Source organism: Eptatretus burgeri, chromosome 5 (genome assembly GCF_056783735.1).
Source record: "Eptatretus burgeri isolate ZD-2024b chromosome 5, Ebu_testis_v1, whole genome shotgun sequence".
NCBI lineage: Eukaryota > Metazoa > Chordata > Myxini > Myxiniformes > Myxinidae > Eptatretus > Eptatretus burgeri.
In genome coordinates, this window is record NC_140965.1 from 109,006,551 (window position 1) to 109,032,476 (window position 25,926).

Below are 25,926 nucleotides of genomic sequence, written 5' to 3' on the forward strand. Positions count from 1 at the left end.
TGAGAGATGTGGCCAAATATGATATATAGTATGATATTTTCAAAAATGTGCATGTTCTTGTGGATCAGGCATTGATTGGTGGAGGTATGCACTCAACCAAGTGCCCTTCTAATTCATTATGTGGTTAGAATGTTGAGTTGATTATGACTTTTTTTCCCCTTTAACCAATTTTGTTTTACTTTCTATTTTGTTTTTGTGCAAAATTTGTGCAAAAATTTTATTCAAGTAAAAATGGAGAAATTTTAAACTACGGTCCCTACCCAAGCATTGAAACGATTTGAAACGCTACCATCTCATAGGCTATCAGAAAAATCATAATGATGACCTTTTGGTGTTCATACATAATAGTTGCAAGCTAATTTCATTCGCTGGAAATTTTCAACATTTTATTATATCTCGAGCTCAATGGTAATCTATCTGTCATCAGCATCCACTTGATTGCCCTTCCACATATTTTTCCTATACCTTTCCAAATGGGAAAGCTCCATTGTATACCCAAAATGTGTCTTCTCATTTGAACTGAGCTTGATTTCAAGAGCCGCGTGATATTCCCATAATGATTCCTTTGACTTAACACAGTTGCTGATCTTGTTCATTTTGGGAATGCCAAAACAGTCCTGGAGAAATCAAAAGATGTAATGAAAGAAATCATTTTTTCGGAGGTCATTTTCTTTGCATGAGAGGGATGTTATAGAGAAAGCATAAGAGGAAGGTGGGAAGGGGTGAAGAAAGAATTACAGGTGCAGAAATTTGATGGTTCATTTTCAGTCGAAAAACATTGAAGATTCCAATGAGTGACTAACTCAGTCAAGGTTTTATTTTTTTCTGATTTCCATGTTTATGTAGCGAATTGATAGTTGGAAACTTTAGCCCAGTTAAAACATTGATTTGTTTCATGATTCTGGCACCACTTTTTGGGAAGAAGCCATGAGGTTGTGAAGCAACGGGCCATTTAGAGTGTGCGCCCTTGTTCCATTGAATTTTCTTTTCCTTCAGTTGTTCATGACGTTTCATTTAACTGGTTGAATCCTGAACTCTTCAGAAAGAGCAGTGCTTTTAATTTTTGATTTGTCAATTGTGTGTAGTTCAACTGCTTTAGTAAAGGAAGCAAAAGGGACCCTTTTGAATTCAAACAGATTTGAAACCATCAGATCATGAGGAACAATAACACCAATAATGCTTCTTCTTCAGATGAAGCAGGAATTTCAAATCAAATCTCTTCTTAACCATAAACAAAATGTACAAAGTGACTGACGTCATCACAGCAAGACATTCGAAAACGGATAGCTTTGCCTTGAATGAAATACAGATTGTTGTTGTTCTTTCGTATGCCAGCATATGGCTGTCAGTAGCATGATTTGTTTTAGCTTTGCTGCTGATGCAGTGTCCCTGGATGGTTAGAGCAGGAATTCTGGTTTCGGCCAAGGTGCCGGCGATAGCTCGCCAACTCTTCACGAAAACTTCTGTCGGATATTTAACGTCCATCACCTAGTGCCGGCAGATGGTTCGCCAGTTTAACGTCCATCCAAGAGATGGCACACACATTGATGAATCATCCTACCTGGAAATACAGCGCAATGATTTCTCATCCAAGTTGGTCTCGGAATTGTAATTTGGGCTTGGTTACCTATTCCAATTGTTTTCGTCCAAATTATCAGGGAATTTGAAGACCAAGTCCTATCATGAACGTATTTTATATGCCATAAAAGTATGTTCTGGAACAAATTCAAACAAAATAAATTTTCCGGAATATAACATTTATCAAATAAAACAAAAGAAGTACATGATTCTAATATAAGAACACAACTAAATCTATCACTTAGCTTTGATTAAATGTAAAGTGAAACAAAAAATGATCCTCGTGTGGGGGGTGACATTCATCTCTATGATACCACAAGTTCTCAATGTTCAGTTGTGACCGAAGACTACTGCGCATCTCGACTGCACAGTTTGGTTAAAGATGACTCGGCATTTTGGCGCGCGCACGCACGAAATTATATTTTGAGAATAAATGCCGACGTTTACATTTCGGGTTTTGAAACTTTTGCACCTTCGGTGGAAAATGTATAAATGTACAAGGTCAGCTGCTATGCAATGACACCATTCACTAAGTTTTACCATGCCCAGTAGAGAATATATAGCCTCCTGAATATATAGGGCAGTTTTTGCAAACTTTGAAGTCACGTGACACGAAAACGAAAGCGAAATTCGAAAATCCGTCCTGACCAAATTTAGATATTGTCCCATACATTCATGTGCCACAATCAAATTCAACATTGCTTGAGAAATGTAGGAGATAGATTTTGAAAATCGTCATTTTCGCATTTTTTGCCAACTTTGAAGTCACGTGACACGAACACAAAAGCGAATATCGAAAATCCGGCCTGACCAAATTTAGATAGTGTCCCATAGATTCATAGGCTCCAATCAAATTCAAGATCGCTTGAGAAATGGCGGAGATAGAATTTGAAAATCGTCATTTTCACAACTTCAAAAACGTCATGACCTTGACCTTCACCTTCGGTGACCTTGAAAGTCATACCATCGTGTACGTCTCATCGACCTCTATCAGGATCACTAATGATCAGATCTCCCGCTTCAACTTCATTGTGAACGGACGGATCGAAGGACATCGACACCCATATTATTAGGTCATGCTCGAAGAGATGACCCAATGAAGTGTCAGATAAATGAAAATTTTGTTTTTGACAAAGTACTTAATTTAAAGAAATACAGTTCATCAACTATGGTATTTTAAAAAAAGAACATTTATGTTAACGCAAGTCACGTTCAATAAAGACGACAGAATAGTTCTTCTTAATCCCAGTGACTTAACAAGCTGTTATTGTAGTGTACAATCACATCAATTTTTCTTCCTTAACACCCAAAATGCTGATTCTTCATTGTTTGAAATACTGTAGTTTGCCTGCTCTCTGTGACATTGTGAGAACTCAGTAAAATTTAATAAGTTGGTGCAGGTAAAAATCAATATTTCATCCAGTTTTAATTTTACTTTTCCATAAAGGGGTGAAGCTAACTCATGTGTCCATTGTTTCAAACCACATGGCATTATGATGCCGTTACGTTCAATCGCTGCACAATTGGTGAGAATATTGGGGATCATTGAGCACAAATCTCTCTCTCTCTCTCTCTCTCTCTCTCTCTCTCTCTCTCTCTCTCTCTCTCTCTCTCTCTCTCTCTCTCTCTCTCTCTCTCTCTCTCTCTCTCTCTCTCTCTCTCTCTCTCTCTCTCTCTCTCTCTCTCTCTCTCTCTCTCTCTCTCTCTCTCTCTCTCTCTCTCTCTCTCTCTCTCTCTCTCTCTCTCTCTCTGTCTCTGTCTCTGTCTCTGTCTCTGTCTCTGTCTCTGTCTCTGTCTCTGTCTCTGTCTCTGTCTCTGTCTCTGTCTCTGTCTCTGTCTCTGTCTCTGTCTCTGTCTCTGTCTCTGTCTCTGTCTCTGTCTCTGTCTCTGTCTCTCTCTGTCTCTCTCTCTGTCTCTCTCTCTCTGTCTCTCTGTCTCACACACTCTCTCTCTCTCTCTCACTGTCTCTCTCTCTGTCTGTCTGTCTCTCTCTCTGTCTCTCTGTCTCTCTCTCTCTGTCTCTCTCGCTCTCTCTCGCTCTCTCTCTGTCTCTCTGTATCTCTGTCTCTTTGTCTCTTTGTCTCTGTCTCTGTCTCTCTTTATTTCTGTCAACCCACCTGGTGTTATTTGAAGGAAAAGCAGGGGCTCAAGTTCAATACCCTAAGATCTTATGCCAGCTACCAAAACCGCAAAGCCAACACCAGGCTTTTTTGTGGGATGAGCCACAAGCTCACAAACTTCTAACATCTTAATCACCATCTGTCCAATTACCTAACAGGTCATCAGAGCACCATGTTGACATTTTGATTGACAAATATACGCAGTGGTTCACATTTCCTCTCTGGGCCAGATTATTGCAGAAATTTTTATTTCATCAAAGAGAAAGTGAGTTATTCTTAGCACCCTGGTGAATTCCAAGAGTGAGCTTGTGCCATTGAGTCGGGCATGAACTTATATTGCTTACTTTGCTTATGGCCGTGTCATGGTCTTATGGCATATAGTGAAGAAACTCACACGACATTTGTCTGTCTTGGTCCACTGATGGGTCACAACCAGGTGGTTTCTAGCTCCCTCATATTATTTTGCACCGCACATCAACAGGTCTCTGCAGGCCGTCCAATGCTCCTTCGGCATTCAGGCTTCCAGTGTATCACCCTCTTTGTGATGTTGTTTTCCATATGCAGTCCATGCCCAATCCATCTCCACCTTCTCATTTTCATTTCCTCCATGATGTTTCCCTTTCTTGTCTTTCTTTCCACCTCCTTCTTGCTCACTCTATCCGGCTCTGTCGCAGATTTGAATTTTTAAGTCGATGCCTTACATTATATTATACTTGCAGAGTACCTGCCCAACAGGCAATCTTGTTCCTGGCATGAAACATGTTCTTCTGACACATCCCTTTATTTAGGCGGTGCATAGGTAACTGACCGCTGCATCAATCACTCCCGAAAATAAAATACAATAACTCGAGTTATGTGCATAAAGAGAAAAACATACCTACTGCTTATGATTCAAAACACCTCACTGTACAGGAAAATGTGGGGATAGGAATACTGTACTGTCAAGAGTGGGACTTGTAATACCCTCTCCCACCTGGAGATGGCGCAACACGATACACATTTACATCGAGAATTTGCGTCCTCCTCCTTTCCTCCACTTTACCTCCCCTCACGACAACCGGAAAAGATAAAAACACCCCCATACACTAATTAGGGTCATGCTGGTCCTATGCAGTAAGTCTGGATGTAATCAGCCCAGAAATGTAGGAGTAGTGCGACAAACACACAAACACACACACAAACAAACACCCGACCGTGAATTATATTAAGGATAAGGATTTTTGTAAAACGATTGTTGAGATTGCCAAGAATCACAAATGTATCTTTTCTGCAAACAACTGCAGTTATCCTAATGAAGAAGTTATCAAAATGATAATAATTGGAGAAAATGTCACCCTACATCTACTTTATTCCCTTTTTCATTGGAATGAAAAAGGAAGCAAGATCAGATTATCGGGTAAACTTTCGGGTAAACTTTCAGATTATCAGATCTTTCCATCGGGTAAACAATGCTCACAAGTCAAAATAACTCGACAGTTTGCTCACTGGATGTTTTTTTTTTAAGTGAGGTGTGTGTGTGTGTGTGTGTGTGTGTGTGTGTGTGTGTGTGTGTGTGTGTGTGTGTGTGTGTGTGTGTGTGTGTGTGTGTTTGTGTGTGTGTGTGTGTGTGTGTGTTTTCTCCTTGAAAGCTTGTTTCCTTCCTGCTGTGTTGAAGTCAGGCTGACCCATCAGAGCAAAAGCGGCCATTCCTTTACCCACCCACCAGTTGCAGCCGGCCAGCTGGCTAAGCAGATGCATTCCATGGATCAGCGGGTGGTTCACACAGTAGCAGGGCTTCAAGCATGCAGACTTCCTCTTGCTTGACTGGTTCTGGCTTGTATAACTATAAACTTGCACAACCTGCAGCAATTTTTTTATTCATTTCATTTATCGCGCCTTTAGTTTTTATTTTCCTCTTATTCTATTTAATTTTATTCTTTTATCCATCTGACTTTATCCTGGACCTCGACCCTCCTGACACACACACACACACACACACACACACACACACACACACACACACACACACACACACACACACACACACACACACACACACACACACACACACACACACACACACACACACACACACACACACACACACACACACACTTCTTTGGCCCATTTCATTTTATGGTCATTTCTCAAAACAACCTTTCTTCTTCTCCGAGATGCCCAGATTAAAAAAAAAAATTGTACAGCCTGACTGTCAGTGTCCGAGGTGTCTGATCATTTTATCATTGAATCCATCTGCTTCTCGAGTTTTTTTTTTTTGTCATGGTTTACTCTTGGAAATGTGAACAATTGTTCCTTTTCCAGGAGCTCCTGCTAAAGTTTAATGCAATCAAATTCATTTTGGGACATAAACACCATTAAAACTCTTCATAAGGGGAAAAATACTTTGCTGTCATTTAATGCAGACAATTAACTGACCATTTGCAGAAACAAGCAATCCAAAGAAAAACCACTAATAACGTTTTAAATCCAAAATACTGGCGTCAGGCTCATGCCATGATATGCTGTTCACAACAGTCAGCAAAAACGTTCCAATTCAGGTCAGGTCAGGTATGGGAGCATGTGCCAGAACAGCGCGTCGCTGCGTCCACTTTCCGCCGGTACTCCAGGGGCCTCCGTCTGGCCATCCCCCAGGCAGATGCCAGGCCCATCCCCATCTCCTTGAGATGATGGTCAACCTGCTGCAACCATGAGGCACGTGGTCGGCCCACTGGCCTCCTCCACTCATGAGACTCCCTCGCTGAGAGAATCTGGTGAGCAGGATCAGCGTCAGGAAAACGAGCCACATGTCCATACAGCCGCAGCTGACGCTCACGGACTATGCAGGTAACAAATCTCATCCGAGTCTCTCTCAGCAACCGCTCGTTGGACACAAAATCCGACCAGCGATAGCCAAGGATTCTCCGAAGAGACCTGGTACCAAAGGAATTAAGTCTCCGTCTCAGATCCTTGGTCAAAGTCCAAGTCTCGCACCCATAGAGCAAGACTGGAAGTACCAAGGACCTGAAGACTCGGACTTTCGTCCTCCCGCACAGGTACCGGCAGCGCCACACCCCATGATCCAGTGAATCCATGACTCCCCAGGCCCGACCCAGACGTCTATTGACCTCCGGCTCACAACCTGCGGAGACATGAATATCACTGCCAAGGTAAGTGAATCTATCCACGACCTCAACATCCTCACCACAAACAGACACAGACAGGACAGCAGCATCCAAGATGTCACCGAAAGCCTGGATCTTTGTTTTGACCCAAGAAATCCGTAATCCCAACGGCTCCGACTCCTCATTCAGCACCTCGAGGGCCCCCAAGAGGATGTCTAAAGTCTCCGCAAAGATGACTGCATCATCTGCAAAATCAAGGTCCGAGATCTTGACATTGCCAAACGATGCACCGCAACTTGATCTCTCCGACATCCTCCCTAAAATCCAGTCCATACAAGTGCTGAAAAGTGTGGGGGCAAGTACACATCCCTGACGAACTCCAGTAACAACTGGAAATAAGTCAGAGGCGGTACCACCACACTTCACAGCACTCTCAGTACCAGAGTAGAGTTCAGACATCAGATCGATCAGTTTCGGTGGCACCCCACGAAGACCAAGAATCCTCCAGAGGACATCCCGATTCACTGAATCGAACGCTTTACAGAGATCAACATAGGCTGCAAGCAGCCCCTGCCGAAACTCTCGTCTGCGTTCAGTGAGGACACGAAGAGCAAGGATACGGTCAATCATTGACCTCTTTGGTGTAAAGCCTGACTGCTCTGGACGCTGGTGCTCAAGCAGATGGTGGCGAACCCTATCAAGAATTATCCGAGCAAAGACCTTGCCCGGCACTGAGAGCAGCGTCACCCCTCGGTAGTTGTTGCAGTCTTGGCGATCACCCTTCCCTTTCCAGAGAGGGACAACAAGGCCCCTCTTCCAGTCAGTTGGGATGATGCCTGTGTTCCAGGCAGAGCACAAAACTGCATGCAACGACACGAGTGCAGCATTTCCACCAGCCTTGAGAAGTTCAGCATGGATGCCACAGATCCCTGGAGCTTTTCCCCGTTTCAACTGGTTCACCGCAGCCCGTGTTTCCACAAGCGATGGTGGACCACAGTTGATTCGAGGGTCAGCAACAGGGATTGTAACACCCTTGACGTCCAACTCGACAGCTGGGGGATCAGCCTGGTACAACCGCTCAAAGTAACCGGCCCAGCGGGCCTTCACTTCAGACTCCTCTGTCAAGAGCCTACCACTCTCTGCTCGAACTGCAGTGCTCCGAGGGATGGGCTTGGATGAACGTAATGCGCGAATTCCCCTGTAAGCGGGACGAGAATCACCTGTCCACAGGTGATGCTCTACCCCCTCACAGATTCCTCGCACATAGGCCTCCTTGTCCACCCTCAGTGCACGTACAGTTTTACGCCTCAGCTCCCTGAACAGCTCAGCTCTGCCATTCAGCCTGGCCCTGCGACTCTGGTCAATGGTATCCAGTGTCCCTTGAGAGACAAAATTCTTCTTTGCCCTGCGGTGAACTCCAAGGCATCCACCGGCAACATCAAGGACGGTGGTCTTGAAGGTGCTCCACAACTCTTCAGGACCCCCTAAAGCACCCAGACCCCCCAAGTGTCCACTCAGCCTGTTCGCAAACTCCTCAGCTACTCTCTCATCCCTGAGCTTGGCAACATCCAGCCTAGGCTGGGATGGTACCATTCTCCAGGATTTAAGGTGCAGCTTTAGAGTTGCTACAACAAGCCTGTGGTCAGTATTGAGGAACTGAGCACTCCGGTAGACCCTGCAGTTCTGGATCATCCTCCAACGACCGTCAATGAGGACATGGTCAATCTCCTTTGCCACACCGCCAGCGTTGGAATACCAAGTCCAGCGATGAGCTTGCGGGCGTTGAAACCATGAACCAGCCACCCTAAGTCCATGACTTCTTGCAAAGTCAAGGAACTTAGTGCTATTCTGGTTCATAGTTCCTGACCCATGGGGACCAACACACACCTCATAACCATCCCTATCAGTTCCAGTCGATGCATTGAAATCCCCCAAGACTAGAAGTGTATCTCGTCTGGGGCACTGATCAACCACAGACTCGAGTGTGGCGTAGAATGCATCCTTCACGGTAAGATCACTCGCCTCAGTCGGAGCATAAATAGAGACCAGGGAAATGACACCTAAGGAGTGACGAATCCTTAATCTCATAATACGCTCGTTGACCGGTGTTACCTCAATTATCATTGGGGTCAGCTTATTGGCCACAGCTACAGCAACTCCTTGGGTATGGTAACCATCAGAGCGACCAGACCAATAGTAGGTGTAACCACCCACCATTATCTCGCCGCAATCCGGTCTCCGAACCTCAGAGAGAGCTGCAATCCCGATGTCCAAACGCTTGAGCTCAGATGATAACAGAGACAGGTGATCATCCTCTCTTAGGGATAGGACATTCCAGGCACCCACCCGAAGGGACCGCCTCAGGTTAACCCAAGGAGACCGCCGTCTGGTGGACGACACCTCAGCACCACTCCGACACACTCTCCCGCAATCTGACCCAGGGATGTTACCCCGTGGTTTCCCTCCTATCAAAGATTGGGGGTCCCGAAGGCTTTGCCCCAATCCCATCATCCGGTGAGCTGCCCTGCGAAGGGAAGCTGCACAGGAGGTACTCCCACGGAGTGGGTTTTCAGATTTTTTTGCGTTTTTGCGTTTTGCGGAATGAAGCGTTTTATGGTGGCTGGAGTGCAAATCCTGCCACCAACCTCCTAATAAGAAGTAACCCAACTGCAGGAGGACGTCCGCAGACACAGTTGGGCACTAGATATGGATGGCCGTTGGCTCACAAGGAGCTCCTCCGCCCTTTGACAGGTTTTGTTTTTAATCCTGCTGGGTGTCCATATCCAAACACCCTCCTCACCAGAAAACCTGGTGGGGGAGACGGTTTAGTCGCCGACAACCCGACCATGGAACAGGTTAGTACAGGTTTACATGGTACCTGTAGCAGGTCACAGATCGAACCTGACCTGACATGGATTCAAACAACATGGTTATGTTGCATTCAAACTTGTTCATATTCTGGACCAAGAGGACCAGCACATTGACCAGCAATAAGATGAGGTTGGGACCTTCATTTTGGATCAGAGGTATAACAAAACTCTAGAAGCAGATGGATTCAATGAAAAAAGGATCAGACAGGCACAGTGATTGCATCCGACATCTGACATAGTCATTGGACCCCTCCGAATGATGACAAGATCAGTTTTTCAGCAGACTTGAAAGCCAGCTTCGACCATAAGGTTGCCGCTTCCAAACCAATCATTGCTCCCTCATTGCACGATTAGCAAATTTCTCCTTACCTCAACTCCTTACTCTTTCATGTCCATCGTTGAAGTGTTAGCAGAATCTAGATGTGTCAGTGAAAAGATGATGTTGCCATTAGTTCATCCTTCAGTTGTGTTTGTGTCTCCCATTGGACACACCACTGCCAATCCATCCATTGGGACCATACTCTGTGCAGAGCGTTGTTGCTGCCAAAGCAGTCTCCTTGGCTATTGGGCACAATCCTCTGTCAATAGCAGCATGCTGGCACTCATTTTGCCAACCGCGGAGGGATGACAGTTCGAGTTAACTCCACCTGGTATTAATTCAACAGCTGAGCGATATTTGAACTCAGGACCCTCAGATCCCAAGCCCACCACTGCCAATGGTGCTGTGTAAATATGATGTGTGAGCCTTCTCAACCTAACACCATTGGTATGAAGTTTGTTTCAAACTGTCTGGATCAAAATTCACTCTTTTCAGCTCATTCGTGCATTTGGAAAGTGGTGTGTGTATTCTGGTAATGGTGACGAAATAATGATACTTATGAGGGGTTTTAAACCCTTGGGTCACCTGGACAAGGTTTCTCCATGAACGAGAACGAGGTATATTGTGCACACATATGTCACACACACACACACACACACACACACACACACACACACACACACACACACACACACACACACACACACACATATATATATATATATATATCTAGAGTATATCTAAAAAGGCTGTGATCAACATCCAATTAACAATGTCCTTCTCCTCGCTCCTTACACCACCTAATTTTATTTTTTTGCCAAAGCAGATGCAGACGGGCTTAGCGGGGATGGGAAGGACAGGTGCTTTCTCATTTTATTTAAACCCACACCAGCATCACCTCAAGTCACCATTTTTAACCATCCACCACCCCCCAACCCCACTCACCCCACTGATTCTCCTGCCCACTTCTCAGTCTACGAAGCTCTCCTGCAACCCACCCCCCCTCCCCCCCACTTTTGATGCAACCCCGCTTTGATTGGACACTTGACACTGACTCATGCCCTTTCTTATTATTTGTTTGAATTCACAATGGAATTAAAATAAATTCAATTCAAATCAAATGGAAGACCAAGTAGGTACACTATTGCATTGGAGTCATCAGAAGGAACCCAAACAAGCAAAAAGAAAGGAAAAAAAGTCACCAGGAGCAACCTGGATGTGATTCGGGTTTTAGCTGCCACTCCTCTACCCTCAAACCCATCCAGGCGTGGCCAGGTGAGCTTTATTTAAAATAAAATAAAATTATGCAGATTCAAAAAATTATGTAAATCTGGCTGACAGACCATGTTTCCAATCACGTTGAAATTGATAACATATATTCCTCATCAATACTCGATCATAATTGTAAAGTTTCACTTCAATTAATTCAGAGGTTCAAGATAAATAATTTTTTTTAAAGATTTTTGTTCAATCCAATATGGCTGCCAAGACCATGTGACATCAATTATTTGTGAACACCCTGGCATCCTTAAAGCTTGGGGAACGTGTGTGAAGTTTCCCCTCAAACTGTTCAGCCGTTTTGGAGAAGACGATTTTAAAGGTTTTAGGATAAATTAAATATGGCTGCCAAACCATGTGACCTATAATGTTAAAGGTAGGAACATTTTCTTCCTCATGGATAGGAGGTCATAGCTGTAAAGTTTCACCTTGATCTGTTCAGCGATTTCAGAAATACAATTTCTGAAGGTTTTTTTCTTAATGGCTGCTGAACTACTTGACCGATGACATCATCATTTTTTTTTTCTGTGGACTAATTTATCCCGAGATGATCCACAATTTTTTTATACTTATTGGATGGGGTGTTCTACACATGCAATTATGACATCATAACAAAAACAGCAATGACATCATAAGCAAATCACACTTATTCCCCATGAGGAGTTCTTGCTTTGTGCGAAGTTTCAATTCTTTCCGTTTGTTGTTTCAGAGATAGAGTTCCAAAGTTTTTCCTTTTTTCCAACATAGCTGCTATACCACGTGACCTATGGCATCATAATTATCAATATATCCTTCAACATGAGTCGTTGCTCCTTTGGTGAAAATTTCGTGTCAATCCAACAAGCAGTTGCAGAGAAAAACACAAGTTCTGTGCAGACAAACAAACAAACAAACAAACAAACAAACAGATCCAAATGCAATCCCCTCTCCTCTGGTGAAGGTAAAAAAAATTAACATACAATCTATCGAATAATTTACTATTGTGGAAAGGAAAACATTTTCAAAAACAATTTATTTAATAATAATTTATTTAATAATGAATGAAATTAATGACATATTTAATTATATATGAATCTTTCGTCAAGTCTATTTAGCAATCTGCCTCCAATGGCCTTTCCACTCCCATCAGAGTCTATCAGCATGGATGATCGTTTTTTTTTTGGCATTTAGGGAACTATGACTATGTGCAGACACCATGAAAGTTTTCTTTTTGTCGATCTATCAGTTTTGGCCATCTCAAGACACCTGTCGTTTACCTACCTTCATTGGTTTTGGAGCTTCAGTTCTTGCACAAGCCGACGTGATTTTGGTGCAAGGTTTCTGTTCAACATTTCACCAAGAATTGACATCATCGTTGTGGTGATAGCACTTCAAATTATGGGGGATTTCGCCTTTTGAGATGTATGATATTTGCATCTACTTCATCAGCATCAGGGTTGGTGTGGCTGACTTCCACCTGCAAGGCCTTTTCAGCACTGGCCATTGATTTCATCTCATCTTTAGCTCATCATGCGTGCCTCACTTGCAAACTCCAAGTGCTCCTCCTCCTCAACTCCCCTATATCCTGCCTATGTCTTGTGTCAGTCTCTATATGATATTGAGATCAATTCCCGCCTTAATGTGTCGACCCATGTTCTCAGAATTTCAGATTTTATCCATATCATGTGCTGCATTGTTACTGTAAAAAATGGTCATCATCCAGCTTTATTTTCTCTTTTGTTTCTTGTTAATCCTATTCTCATTTTATACTGTATTCTTCAATGCAAAATCAGTAAATACATTTATAAAATAGATAGTCAAGAGTTGAATATTCTCACTCTGACCTGCAATTTCTTCCCATTGGATGTTTCACTGACCATTAGACATGTTGTTTTAGGGCCAACCAGGGCAGATTGGGCAACCAGGAGAGCCTGGATCACCTGGTCTCCAAGGAAACAGAGGATATTCGGTAAGACATACAAGAGACAATGTTGAACTACATTAAAGGGTGAGGCCAATTATTTGTACAGTGTATTGAGCGGACACTCAGGTGAGACTGCAGAAAGAACAACTTCAATTGTTTTCTATCGTTTATCTACATTTATTGCATGAAGTTGGGGAATAATCTCAATTTTACTATTGATGTTCCATTGTACATGTGCTATGTCGAGTTCCAGTCATGCACAATATTTTACAGAACATGCAAAAGCAGAATGTGTTGCAGACATCTGCTTAGCATGACTGTTGGCATCATGTGATTATTTTGCCAATGGTCTAATCTCCCCCAAACTATGTAATGGAACAGGGACACATTGTGGTTTCAAAGTCGACATGTTGTTTTGCATAATATGTAAGCATTTTATAGGTATACTTGTATTAATTTCATTTCAACAAGATTCATATTTCACATTGAAAATAAATTATTTGGTTTCCGGTGTCTCACAGGCAGGGCGATTCATCAATGTGTGTGCCGTCCCACGGATGGACGTTAAATGGGATTCTCATCTGCCAGCGTTCGTTGGTGGACAATGAAGATCCTTTAATGTCTTTCGCAAAGAGTCGGCGAGCTGTAGCTGGCACCATGAACAAATTCCAAATTCATATCTTAATCAGCAGAGGGCATTCCATCAGCGGCAAAGCCCTCGGCCAATGATGTTCCGCAGCCTTGTGCTGCATATGAACAAGTAAGAAGAAGCATCCTGTCGATGAGTATTCTGATAGTTCTGGGAGATATCACACCATTCCTCAAATTTCCTGATGATCCGGTGTTCCTCGTACAATTTGCACTTATCAATAGTTTTTCTCATTATGTCCCACAGGTGCAATAGAAGTTTGGAGATGGGCACTTATTGTCAGATTAGCACTGTCCTTACTCTACAAGAAACTGCTCAAACATTCGCCGGCCAGTTGATTTTCATTGGCTCTACAGATGTTGGGAATGAATCTCTCTTCATGTGGCTCCTAAATCTCTTGGCACGTGAATCCTTCCATTTGTTTTGGACGAAGCCACTGCTGGTTCTGAGGGCAGTGGGTAGGGTGAGCAGTTACTCAGGCAGTGAAAACCTCATCTTTTGTTGCGACCCATTGATATCCTTCAAGAGTGTATGGCAGTGGCAATTTCGAGGTTAGAGAGATAGCAGGAGTTCTGAGATGAGGGAAATCACTGTGGACCCAACACACCAAGCCAGCTGAGCGTTGTGACTTGACACTTGGCTGTGTACGTGTTGGACTTCTTCATCAATCCCCCATGGCAGTAGTAAAACAGCGTTACATTGCTGCACTGTCTTGCCTATTTCTTGCCAATTGACTTGCATGCTCCTGAACATACGTGTTATTTGCCTTTTTTAATTTTCTTTTTACTGTGTACATTATGTACATCAGTTTTTGTATCCCTGAAAATTGTGTTTTTTTTTTTCTTTTATTTCATTTTATGCAAAGCACATTGGAACATTTTATCAAATGTTATTCGTGGAACACAGGATTGAAGAATTTATTGTTATTATTATTATTATTATTATTATTATTATTATTATTATTATTATTATTATCCGGGGTGAATAGTATGAAAATGGAACAACATTCAGATGGAGAAAGTTATTCACGTAAACATTTTTGGAGGACCACTGAGTTTTTTTTTTTTTTTTTTTTTTTTTTTTTTGTATACCTTGGTCGAGGCTCGTATGAGAGCTAACACACAACTCACAGCAAGGAGGCATGAGACAAGAGGGGCGGGAGTGGAAGGGACAAAACATTGGGGAACAGACACAGGTGAACTGTGGAAGGGAGAGGGATGGGGATGGGACGGGGAACATGGCGAGGGGAAGATGGACATTAAAGGGACTTTCAGGAAGGAAAGCAGGAGAATTGAAGGAAGTGGGCTTGGGTGGATTATCGGGGGTAGAAAAGTTCGAGGATTTGGATGGGGAAGATAAGAGGTGGTGGTGAACAGCTGTTTTGAAAGCCTGGAGGGAAGAATGGGAAAGAATAGAGTGAGGAAGTTTATTCCAAAGGCGGGAAAAAAGAGGAATGAAAGAGTGAAGATGAGCAGTGATTCGTGATTTTGGTAGTTTTACCAGAAGGGGGTTGTTGGCGGACCTTGAGCGCCCTGTGGAAATGTGGTTGGGACAAATCACAGAGAGAGCAGGGGGGGCAAGGCTGGAGAGGAGTTGGTAGAAGACAGAAAGACCACCGACCAACCTGCGGTGATTGAGTGAGAGGCCCAAAGACTCAGCTTCATTGCGGGAGATGCCAATGATCTTAAAAGCCCTGGTTTCGACAGCGTGAAGTCGAGAAAGGTGGGAGGCAGGAGCACCAGCCCAGAGGGGAGAGCAGTACTCCATCAGGCTACGGACAAAAGCTTTGTAAGTGGTCAGGAGCTCAAGACGGCCGAGGAAGGACTTTGCACGACGGAGGATTCCCAGTCGGCGACTGGCTTTTGAGGCAAGGTTGGAAATGTGACTTTCCCAGGAAAGGTCATGGCAGATAGTGAGACCCAGAAGCTTGAAAGAAAAGACTTCTTCCAGAGGATTGTTGAGAAAGTGGATGGGGGGGTTTTGTAAACGGTCCTTTCGAAGAGACATAGTGAGAGTGTGAGATTTGTCTGGATTGAAAGACATGTTCCACGTGTTGGACCAGTTTGTGATTTTATCCAGATCTGCAGTGAGCGAAGAAGCTGCTGCTTGCCGGTCTGAGGGATGACAGATGGTACGGCAGAGGGTTGAGTCATCGGCAAAGAGAAATAGAGGATTTTCCAGAGAGTCCGAGAGATCATTGATGAAAACCAGAAAAAGAACAGGGCCCAGAACGCTACCTTGAGGAACTCCAGCCTGCACAGGAAGAGGGGATGAAAGAACTCCATTTAGGGCCACACGTTGACTGCGACAGGAGAGGAAGTCTGCGAGCCATGAGTGGAGATGGCCTTGAATACCATGGGAAGAGAGTTTGGTGAGTAGGGCAGGGTGCCAGACTGTGTCAAAAGCACGTGATATGTCCAGGGATACGGCTCGGATTTCCTGTCTGGCATTGAGGACCTCCATCCATTGATGGGAGAGCAGTAGCAGCATATCTAGGGTAGAGTGACCTGGTCTGAAACCAAATTGATGATTGGAAATCAAGCCATTGGAGAAGAGGAAGGATTTCATGTCTGAAGCGATGATGGATTCCATAACCTTGCTGATGATTGGGAGAAGGCTGATTGGTCTATAGTTACAGGGATCTGTTTTTGCACCTTTTTTATGCAGGGCAGTGATGTTAGCAGATTTCCAAGCAGATGGCAGATGACCTTGGGAAAATGAGAGGGTGAATAGAACAGAGAGAGGGTGAGCAAGAGCAGAAGAGCAGGCTTTGAGGACACGTGGGCTGATGCCGTCTGGACCGGTTGCAGAATCTGACTCGAGGTTTGAAAGCAAGCTCTCCACCTTGTCAGGAGAAAAGGATACAGAGTCCAGGGACAGTTGGGTGCGACTGGGTAAAGTGGGTAGAGATAGTGATGGGTTTGGGACACAAGATTTAGCTGCAAACACCGAGTTTAGACATTCAGCTTTATCACGTGTGGAATCAGCAGTGCGGCCATTTGAGGTAAGGGAGGGGATGGAGGGGAACATACACCAGAAACAGATTTGATTAAACGCCACCAGGATTTTGAGGAGGGAGAGAGGTTTGAGAGTTCAGACTTGAGATGAGAAAGATGTTGTTTTCTGGCTCTCCTGAGGGTAGCTACACACTTGTTCCGAGCTTTGTGGAAAGAACTGAGATTGCCCTCAGTTGGGTTTGCTTTCCATGAGGCAAAGGCAAGTTGTTTCAGGACAACTGCCTCGCCACAAGCTTCAGTAAACCAAGGGCGGGAGGAAGGGTAAGACAACTGAACACGAGAGGGGATAAATCTGTGCATGAGGGAGAGCAAGTTTCTTTGAAAGAATTCCCAGGATGAGTTGATGTTTGAGAAAGTAGTGATAGGAGACCAGTCTGTAAGTTTGATGGCTGCTCGGAGACCCTGCCAGTCGGCTTGAGTGAAATGCCAGACTCGACGGCGGTGAGGTGGTTCTCTGATAACAGCCAGAGAGATGTCCACTTTAACAAGGACGTGGTCAGAAGAACCAATTGGAGCGAAGGAAGAGCAGCAGATATTGTCAGGGAAATTTGTCAAAATCAGATCCAGAAGAGATGGAGTACCATTGGTTGAGATCCGGGTCGGGAAGTTGACCGATTGAGTCAGTCCCAATGAGTCACAGAAAGCTTTTTCTGATGTCCCATGGCAGGTGAGAGAGGTACCCACACCTAGCCAACTGGCGTGATGACAATTGAAGTCGCCACATAAGAGGAAGAGAGAGTTTGGATGAGAAGATAGAAGATGGTCCATGTTTTCGGAGAGTGAGGTGTAGATGGAGTCATCACTGTTCGGTGGACGGTACAGTACACATATAAACATGAGGTGGGAGTGGAGGGGAAGCCGAAGCCAGAGGTATTCCTGGGGGTGTGGGGGAGTGAGAGCAGTGCAGGGAGAGTGAGGAATAGAGTCTTTGATGAAGAGAGCAACACCTCCACCAGGACGAGGCTCAGGTCTGTCATACCGTAAGAGGGAGTAACCAGGGAGAGATACTTGGGAGTCAGACACGTCTTGGGAGAGGAAAGTTTCTGTTAGGCAGATAATGTCTGGTTTGTCAGTGGCAACCTGCATGGAAAGATCTGAAAGGTTTGAGCGAAGGCCCCGGATATTTGAGGTCCACACTTTTAATGAAGAGGTAGGGGAGGAGGCTTTGGGTGCAGGAGGTGGAGGGGGCGGGGAGGGTAGGACGAGGGACGAGGGGGGAGGTAAGGAGGGTTGCTGAAGGAGTGTGGGGTATTGCAGAATAGCGAGGGGAGGGGGCCGAATGAGGAGGAGAAAAGGCTCTGTGGTGCTGGGAGAGAGGGGGGACAAGAGACAAGGAAGATGGCAGTTGAGTATTTGAGGAGGTGGAGTGAAGAGATGGAGGTGAGAGGGCAGTGGAGGGAGGCAGGTTGGTGGATGAGAGGGGGGCAACTTAGAGAAGGAAGAGTGAGGGGGATGAAAGGTGGGAGAAAGGTGAGGGGGAATTTTTGAAAGAGGTGAGAGGGAGGCTTGAAGGGAGAAGAGAGGGATGGTTGCTTTGAGAGTGAGAGTGAGGGGTGAGGGGGATGAGTTGGCACTGAAGTTGGAAAAAAAGAATGGTTGATGGAAAGCGAGCATCCATGGCAAACTGTGGTTTTTAAAAGTTTTAGGTCAGAGATGCGATTTAACACAATTCTTGATGGATGCAATGAAGGCGAATTCAGAGCATGGAGAGAAGAAGCGCTGTAATAGTTGGATTTTTTAGGCAAGGAATGAAGGAGAGGTCGAAATGAAAGCAGTCTGTTGAAATAGCAGAAGAGTAGTGCATTGTGAAACAGTAAAGAGTACCACATGTGTGAGAGAGGAAGATGAAGCATCATAAGATCGTTTTTGTTGTTAATATTAATGTATGAGAGAGTTCAACAGATTAGGTCATGGAAAATGTAAAAAAAAAAAAAAAAGAAATCGAGGAAGACGAGGAGGAAGTTAAGAGGAAGAAGAAGTAGCAGAATCGGGAGAAGGTGAGCGTGTTGTTGTTGTTGTTGGGTATTTTTTTTTTTTTTTTTTTTTTTTTTTTTTGAGATAAGAAAGAGATTAGTTGGGAGAATGGGGGATGTTTGGAAAGTGGGGAGGATGAAAATTGAAGGTAATGGGGAGGATAGAAATTGAAGGTAATGGGGAGAAAAAACAAACAAACAAAAAAAAAAACGATCGAACACCAAGTGGAACCGGTAGGCCTCAAGCCTAGGACTAGGCCTCAAACACCAGGTAAGAACGTCGACATAAATACTCACAAAATAGCACGATTTTTGAAACAAAACCGAACTAGGAACACACATTAACATGTAGGTGAGAAAATTAAACAGTTAAAACGGGACAAATAACAACCGGAACTTAACTTTGAGAATGTCAGCAGGGAGCCCCGAAGGAGACCTCTTGCCGCTCAAAACCCTTTTGACGACTGCACGATCCATAATGCTGGCCCACACCATCATTGATCAAACAATTCGCAATTACATAACACTTGCCCAGACACCACCACATATATATTTTGCAGATCTGAAATGGATATTGAAATTTTGACTCCTTAGGGAGCCCACTACGGACCGTACCATTTGTGTCCTGAACACCATTTAAGTATCTGGTGCTCATGGGCAAAGTGGCGTCCAGTCGATATCGTGACATAAATGTGTAAAACGTAAGCAGCTTCTCTCACTGTTGGATGCTAACATTGATTCCCTGAACCAGTCCAAGTTTCTGATTTGGAGCAGTCACCATTATTAAATGGTTTCTTAGACTTCTGCTGAGAAGAACATGTTGTTGTAGCTATTTTAGTTGTGGGTCAACCACCATGGACTCGTCTTGATTCTGCCGTGGTTGCCTGATTTTACTGCCATAACCAGCTGTGACACAACATTGTTTACAGAAACTGTTGCTAGTGTTATCCCCACATCAAGCATACCAAATCATTTTGTGTCGAGCACTGTTTATTAGGCATTGTAAAAATCCACATCAGAATGGTGCACAGTCTGCCTGATCTGCTTCATGGAATTCATTGTGTTAGCACATACCGCAGTTCATCGAGACTTTCTCACGTTGGTACGAGACATGCGATAATTTGGCCAAATCCACCTCCTTAGGTTCTGAGTCGGTGAGAGAATGGAATATAAATTTTTCCATTAAGATGTCCATTTTCATAAATATTTTGTTCACATTGAAATGTTATCTGTCATTTAACTAGTTTAACTATCAATATAAATCTTTGACGTCTCGTTAAGTGTTGTCAGAGATTGAAATGATTTATCAGGTTTGATTAAGATTTCCCAAGCTATAACAAATTGGTGTTCTGATGTTTATTCACGGTTGATTGTATTTTGTTAATCATTTTGTTTTAAAGAAGCGGATGATTCTATAAAGAGAAGCGGAAAGTTTTTATATTGGGCTGAAAATTACCTCTACAGTTTGTTTTGCCTTATAAAAGTTTAAAAAAAATGTTTCTTCGAAGCAGAACTTCATTGTGGTAAGGAACATGATGAATGTGTCAAAATGATATTCATTCTTAATGAGGAACTATGCAGGTTTTGTACATTGCCATTCCATAATACCAGTGGCACATAACAATCATAATTGTCAAATTTCAATGACTGTTACTCACGATGACAGAAGAAAAGGCATAATTATAATGGCACAAGTCTGGCCTTACTGTATAAATGTCATAGATTCTATAATGATTTTGGTTCAGACTAAAGATATACAAATGTGTGGTACTTGCCTACACTAGATCACAGTAGGTTTGTTGACACAGGTGCAGTCGACTTAACAGGCCTCCCTTTGTCTGTTTTTTTTTTGAAAATATCGTAATTACTAACACTGAATTCATCTCTTTGCTTATTTTCATTCCTTTTTCCAAGTATTAAAAATGTTTATCAATGTATATTTATGTTGTTTAAAGGTTGATATTTAGTTTTCATGGTTTAAAAGTTAAAATCACACATGAATTGTGTTTTTCCCCATGTAGGGCCAGCATGGCAGCCAAGGAGAAAAGGGTGATAAGGTACATTGGTCATGACCACTTGAGGTCACACATCTTGGAGTACACATATACACACACACACCTTCAAATGATACCTTCCATACTTCTGAACAAATATTAAAAATATGGAAAGGTTACAATTTTTATTCTGCATATATGCCGATGAGTGTAATTACAGCTGTCATTCCATAGTGCTGGTGACACACCAAAAATCTTTCTGTGGATGTGGTTAAGCCCCCTCTCCTATCCCACTCTCAAAGAGTTAAATTCTAGAGTTAAACAAACATTATTTATAGGAACGTTGACATTGAAAAAACGAATAACTTAAGTGCATCTCACAATATTAACCAGTAAAGCTGGGTTGGGTGTGGCCTTGCAGGTAAGTTTTAAAGCAAATAAAATGAGGAGGCGTATTTGAAAGTTGTTTATTTCATTTAATTCTGAGCAGTGAGCCGATTTTTCTTGATGCTGAATGACAGTAATAATATTTGTATGCAAATGTGGTTGCCAAATTAAACATCAGAAGAAAGAATACAATAAATTGATTCTCTTTTTATTCTTTTCCTGAAAAAGAAAAAAAACAACTTTAGGTTGAATGACTTCTTTCTCCCTCTTTAAAAAGATTACTTATTGAGATGGGATTGATGCAATAACATATACGATTTGTTTCCAGGATAGTTTTGAAAGCAGCAGAGCATATACAAATAATGACATACAAGCAAATTTCGAATAAAACATCGTGATAATCAAATGGAAAGTGCGAAAGGTTTACTGGTCGCCATGCAGATTGCACATAATAAATCAGAGAGGTCTGTGAGATTCCATTAAACACCTGTTAGACCTCAATTATGGAACCAGACCACTCACAAAGTAAATACCCAGCTCAAAACGAGGCAACAATAAATTGTCAGTAAATGCACAACAGAGAAAGAAAAATGCTGAAGTGAATTTGAGTTTGCATGGAAAAAAATGTCAATAAGTTTGTGTATGATCCTGATCAGGAGAAATACAATAAACGAAGGTGCAGTGTGTGTTTATCTTCTACATTGATGTATATATCGTGTAGGCTCGTAGAGGAGCTTGTACATATAATCCTTGCCCGATGTGTACATATTGTGATGTTCATGTAATTACTCGGCTCACACAAAGTGAAAAGTGGGTTAAGCAATTGGATCACTTTGTCAATATATCTGTATGTCTGTGTATCTACGAAAGTCAGTTTATAATCGAGGAACAACTTAATTTAAATTGAATGTTATGTTTTAAACACGAATCGGAAAACAAACCTGAAGTTTGGCTGGACTTTGGTTCTGAATTCATTCCGATCGCACATGCATAGAGAGGAGTGACTTTTTTTTTTTTTACTCTGCCTGCCTTGCAGTCAAACAGCATTTAAAATCATTCCAAACAGGAAGCTGACTGTTTTAGTAACATCATAAAGGACACAAACAAAAGGCACGAAGAACGAATGTAACGTGTTAAATATAGTGGTGCAAAAGACGCTGCATCAACAGCGGTGAACTTCCAGAATTGTTTTTTTTTTTTTGTGACCTTTAAAATCTTCATTTTATTTGAATTGAATTATATACTTTAACACTGTAGAACACATATCACCTTTTAGCACTTTCAAAACCCTAACATTTAGCAGTACTTGGACAAAATATGACAGCATTTTACAACATCAAGAGCAATAAAATTTGTCACTTGTCGACCCTGCCCATGTCCTTGTTTGTCACGACAGCACGAGGTAATGTGTTCCATGAACTGTTTAGTTTTACATGGATTACAAGGACTCACCACCACACCCCTCCTTCTCCTTTTCCAACACACATAAACATAAACATAACGTATTAATATCGACTATAAATGAACAACTATTCTTACTCGTAAAAGATAGCATCGGTCTTCATCAGCACACGAGTAGAACAATTAATGGCATCAACAGAACATTGATCGTCGTTTCTTATATGCAGTGGAAAGCAAAGAGAAATGCACGTTTTGAACATTAATACTTCATCAGATCAAAAAGCTGTTTTTCGATCCGATGAAAGGTGAACATGTAAAAGGTCAACTTCTTGGTTTTGCCCATGCATTTTGAAGTGGATAATCCGGTCATATACTACTGGTACTGTTACTTTATCATCCGAAGAACAAACTTTGTTGTTCTGATATTTTTTGTTACCTTGTTTTGCTGCCATGATGCAACTGAACTGACTGGTCCATTAAAGCTGAAATTTAAAATGTATGGTTTTGGTCACTTTGCTGGTTGCTCCGTATTCATACATTGCATTTTCCTTTGTTGCTTCACTGCTTCACTCGCTTGCACTTTCCAATTTGAAATAATTTCCAGTTTGCGAATTGCTCAGATAAAGCCTCCTTTGTCGTCTCACAAATCATGTTACCACCAGATCAAATGGTAATTTCCTGTTAGAAAATGGTCACCGGTTCCTTCCCATGGGACGAAACCAGAGAAAACATTTCTATTTTGGATCATAGAGATCTCTTCAAAATCCATCGCATGCCCGTCAGACAATGAAAATGCAATAAACGGGTTTAAATGATAATTCACAGGAAATTTGCGAGAATTGATATGTGTGCAGAACACCTTTTTATAGGAATGGTTAATGTCTATGTAAAATATTGATATAACGCCCACCTCCATTCTTTTATCACTCTCTCTTAACACATGTGCAATTGTCTTCCCAAGTGCTTTGCCTTGAGCTTTCCCAAAAAGGATTTAAGGTTTCCTGCTCAGCACCAACTCATAATCTCTTTCAATTCCACTGCTAAACTACACTGGACACATCGAGACACTGGTTCTCAACTTCCTCCAACAATTTCTTCTCCTTGTGCTTTGGGGAATCCGATTGTTGTTGTGGTCCCACTGTTATCCCTTTGCCCAGTGTCACATTATTGATATCCAGCAAGTTGAAAATTCACAGCTCAAAGATTAGTAAGTAATCAAGGTGATGTGCAGTTATAATTGGTAAATTAGTTTCCACAAAAAGGCATTCTGAGATTTACACTGAGGTATGTGATATGCATCTCCTTCTTCTTTCATATGCAGCACTTGTCTGAGGGTAGCATCATCTGCTGGGGCATAGCTGTGCTGCTGATGCAGTGCCTCATGTAGGTTCGAGCAGGAATTTGTAATTTGGACACTGTGCCAGGGATAGCTCACCGACTCTTATGCAGAACACCATGGGATATTTGAGGTTCACTAACTAATGCTGGCACAAGGGACGCCCAGTTTAACATTCATCCGAAGGACAGCACACACTGAGGAATTGTCCTGCTTGTGAAACACTAGCATGACAGTTTTCAACTGGGCTGCGAGGGAAAAATGACCGTTTTTACAGCCATTTTTCCCTGCTGTGCAGGGGTTTGGCTTTTTGTGAGGCAATGTTTTATGGCCGGATGCCCTTCCTGACGCCTATCCTGGTCGCCTCTTACGACACACAGGGATATGGTATACCTATTCTAACCGGGGCATACACCGGGACCAGTACACTGGCACTCATTTTGCCGACCTCGGAAGGATGACAGGCTGAGTCAACTCCCTGGTGTTAATTCAGCATGGGCTGAGAGGGAAACTCGAACTAAAAATTCAGAGTCGAATGTGCCGACCGCAAGGCTATCCTACCAGCCCACGTGATATGTAAAGTCTTAAAATCTTCACTGTAACACTTATCATTCATTGTACACCATCTGCAAATGATAAATGTTGACTACTTCCGACCACTACACAACGTCCTTAAATTACAAGATCCCACTGACACTTCTCAAATCATATCGCCATAAAACCAAGAAGCACGCACTTCCTTGGGGAGTGATTGTGCCCGTGCAAGGTCATGTTACATGCCATTGTCTTTGGTCATGTGACCTTCCTTAAGCAAGAGCAATGGCTGACTTTAGTTTGTGGATATCTTTTGTTTATGGCCATTTTAGGACAGTTTTGTGATTTTCCTGGAATGCTGGCTTTGAGTTACATCACTATACAACATCAAAATTTTCCAGCTCACCAAAAAAGAAGTAAACATTTACATGAGTGACTGAGTGAGTCAGTGGGGAGAGGATAGAAGAGGGCTTTTATATGATATATAGAGGTGTGTGTGTGTGTGTGTGTGTGTGTGTGTGTGTGTGTGTGTGTGTGTGTGTGTGTGTGTGTGTGTGTGTGTGTGTGTGTGTGTGTGTGTACCTGTGCATTGATAATATCGGTGGTTGTGTCACCATCTCCGATCTCAGGTGTTTGACAAGTAGTAATCCACCTGCGTAGCTGCCATGTAAACTGATGGAAACATCCTCAAATGCATTAATACCATCAGTGGGTCCTGGGCTGATGTTACTCAGGTGTGCATGAATGGTGTGTGGAGAAAGTTTTGGCCTTCATGTGTTCATGGCTTGAAAGGATTTAATGATGTTGGCCATGCTCTGAAGAAAATTTTCCTCGGCTTGGCCAATAAAGCAGGTTTTGATGAGGTGGAAGAAGGGGACGTAACACAACTTCTGCAATCACATGGAGGAGAGCGAACCAATGAAGACCTGAAGCAACTCAAGATAATGACAGAAGCAACTGGAGATGATGATACTCAATTATTTGTTTAAAATTATTTAAAACTTAAACTACAGATCTAAATAATGTCTTTTGTGTGACGATAAGAAATTTCTGTAGAACCTAACCCCCCCTATTTACATTAATTCTAATGGTGAAATTGGATTCGCTTAATGTCGTTTCAGTTAAAGTCGCACTTTTCAAGAACGTAACTACAACATTAAGCGAGGGTTTACTGTATTTCATGAAGCTTGTACATAAATCACATGCAGGACAAATATATCGACACCCACTTTCTATTTTATGAATAATTTTGCATCATAGCTGTCATTCTTACAGGAATGCAGGAACTTACAAAAATTGAGATTAAATGATAAGCATTGATTTCCAAAAAAATTGCTGACGTGTCCTGTTAACTTTTTGCAGGGTGATCCCATGTCGCATGGAATGGTCAGAGCGATGGCGAGACAGGTCTGCAGAGAACTCCTCTCAGGTGAGTAAAAGGGTTGTATTAGAGTCATTTCAGGGTG

General features: G+C 42.7%; 1 protein-coding gene across 2 annotated transcripts in view; it reads left to right on the forward strand.

Moving 5' to 3' along the window:
* The window catches only part of LOC147027132 (collagen alpha-1(XII) chain-like), a 365,482-nt gene that overhangs the window by 323,243 nt on the left and 16,313 nt on the right, over nucleotides 1-25,926 (forward strand). For both annotated transcript variants that reach the window (XM_085883313.1, XM_085883312.1), the window contains exons 62-64: nucleotides 13,143-13,214; nucleotides 20,830-20,865; nucleotides 25,823-25,889. In XM_085883313.1, the coding sequence (XP_085739439.1) occupies nucleotides 13,143-13,214; nucleotides 20,830-20,865; nucleotides 25,823-25,889 (175 nt within the window). The remainder of the gene's footprint in view (nucleotides 1-13,142; nucleotides 13,215-20,829; nucleotides 20,866-25,822; nucleotides 25,890-25,926) is intronic.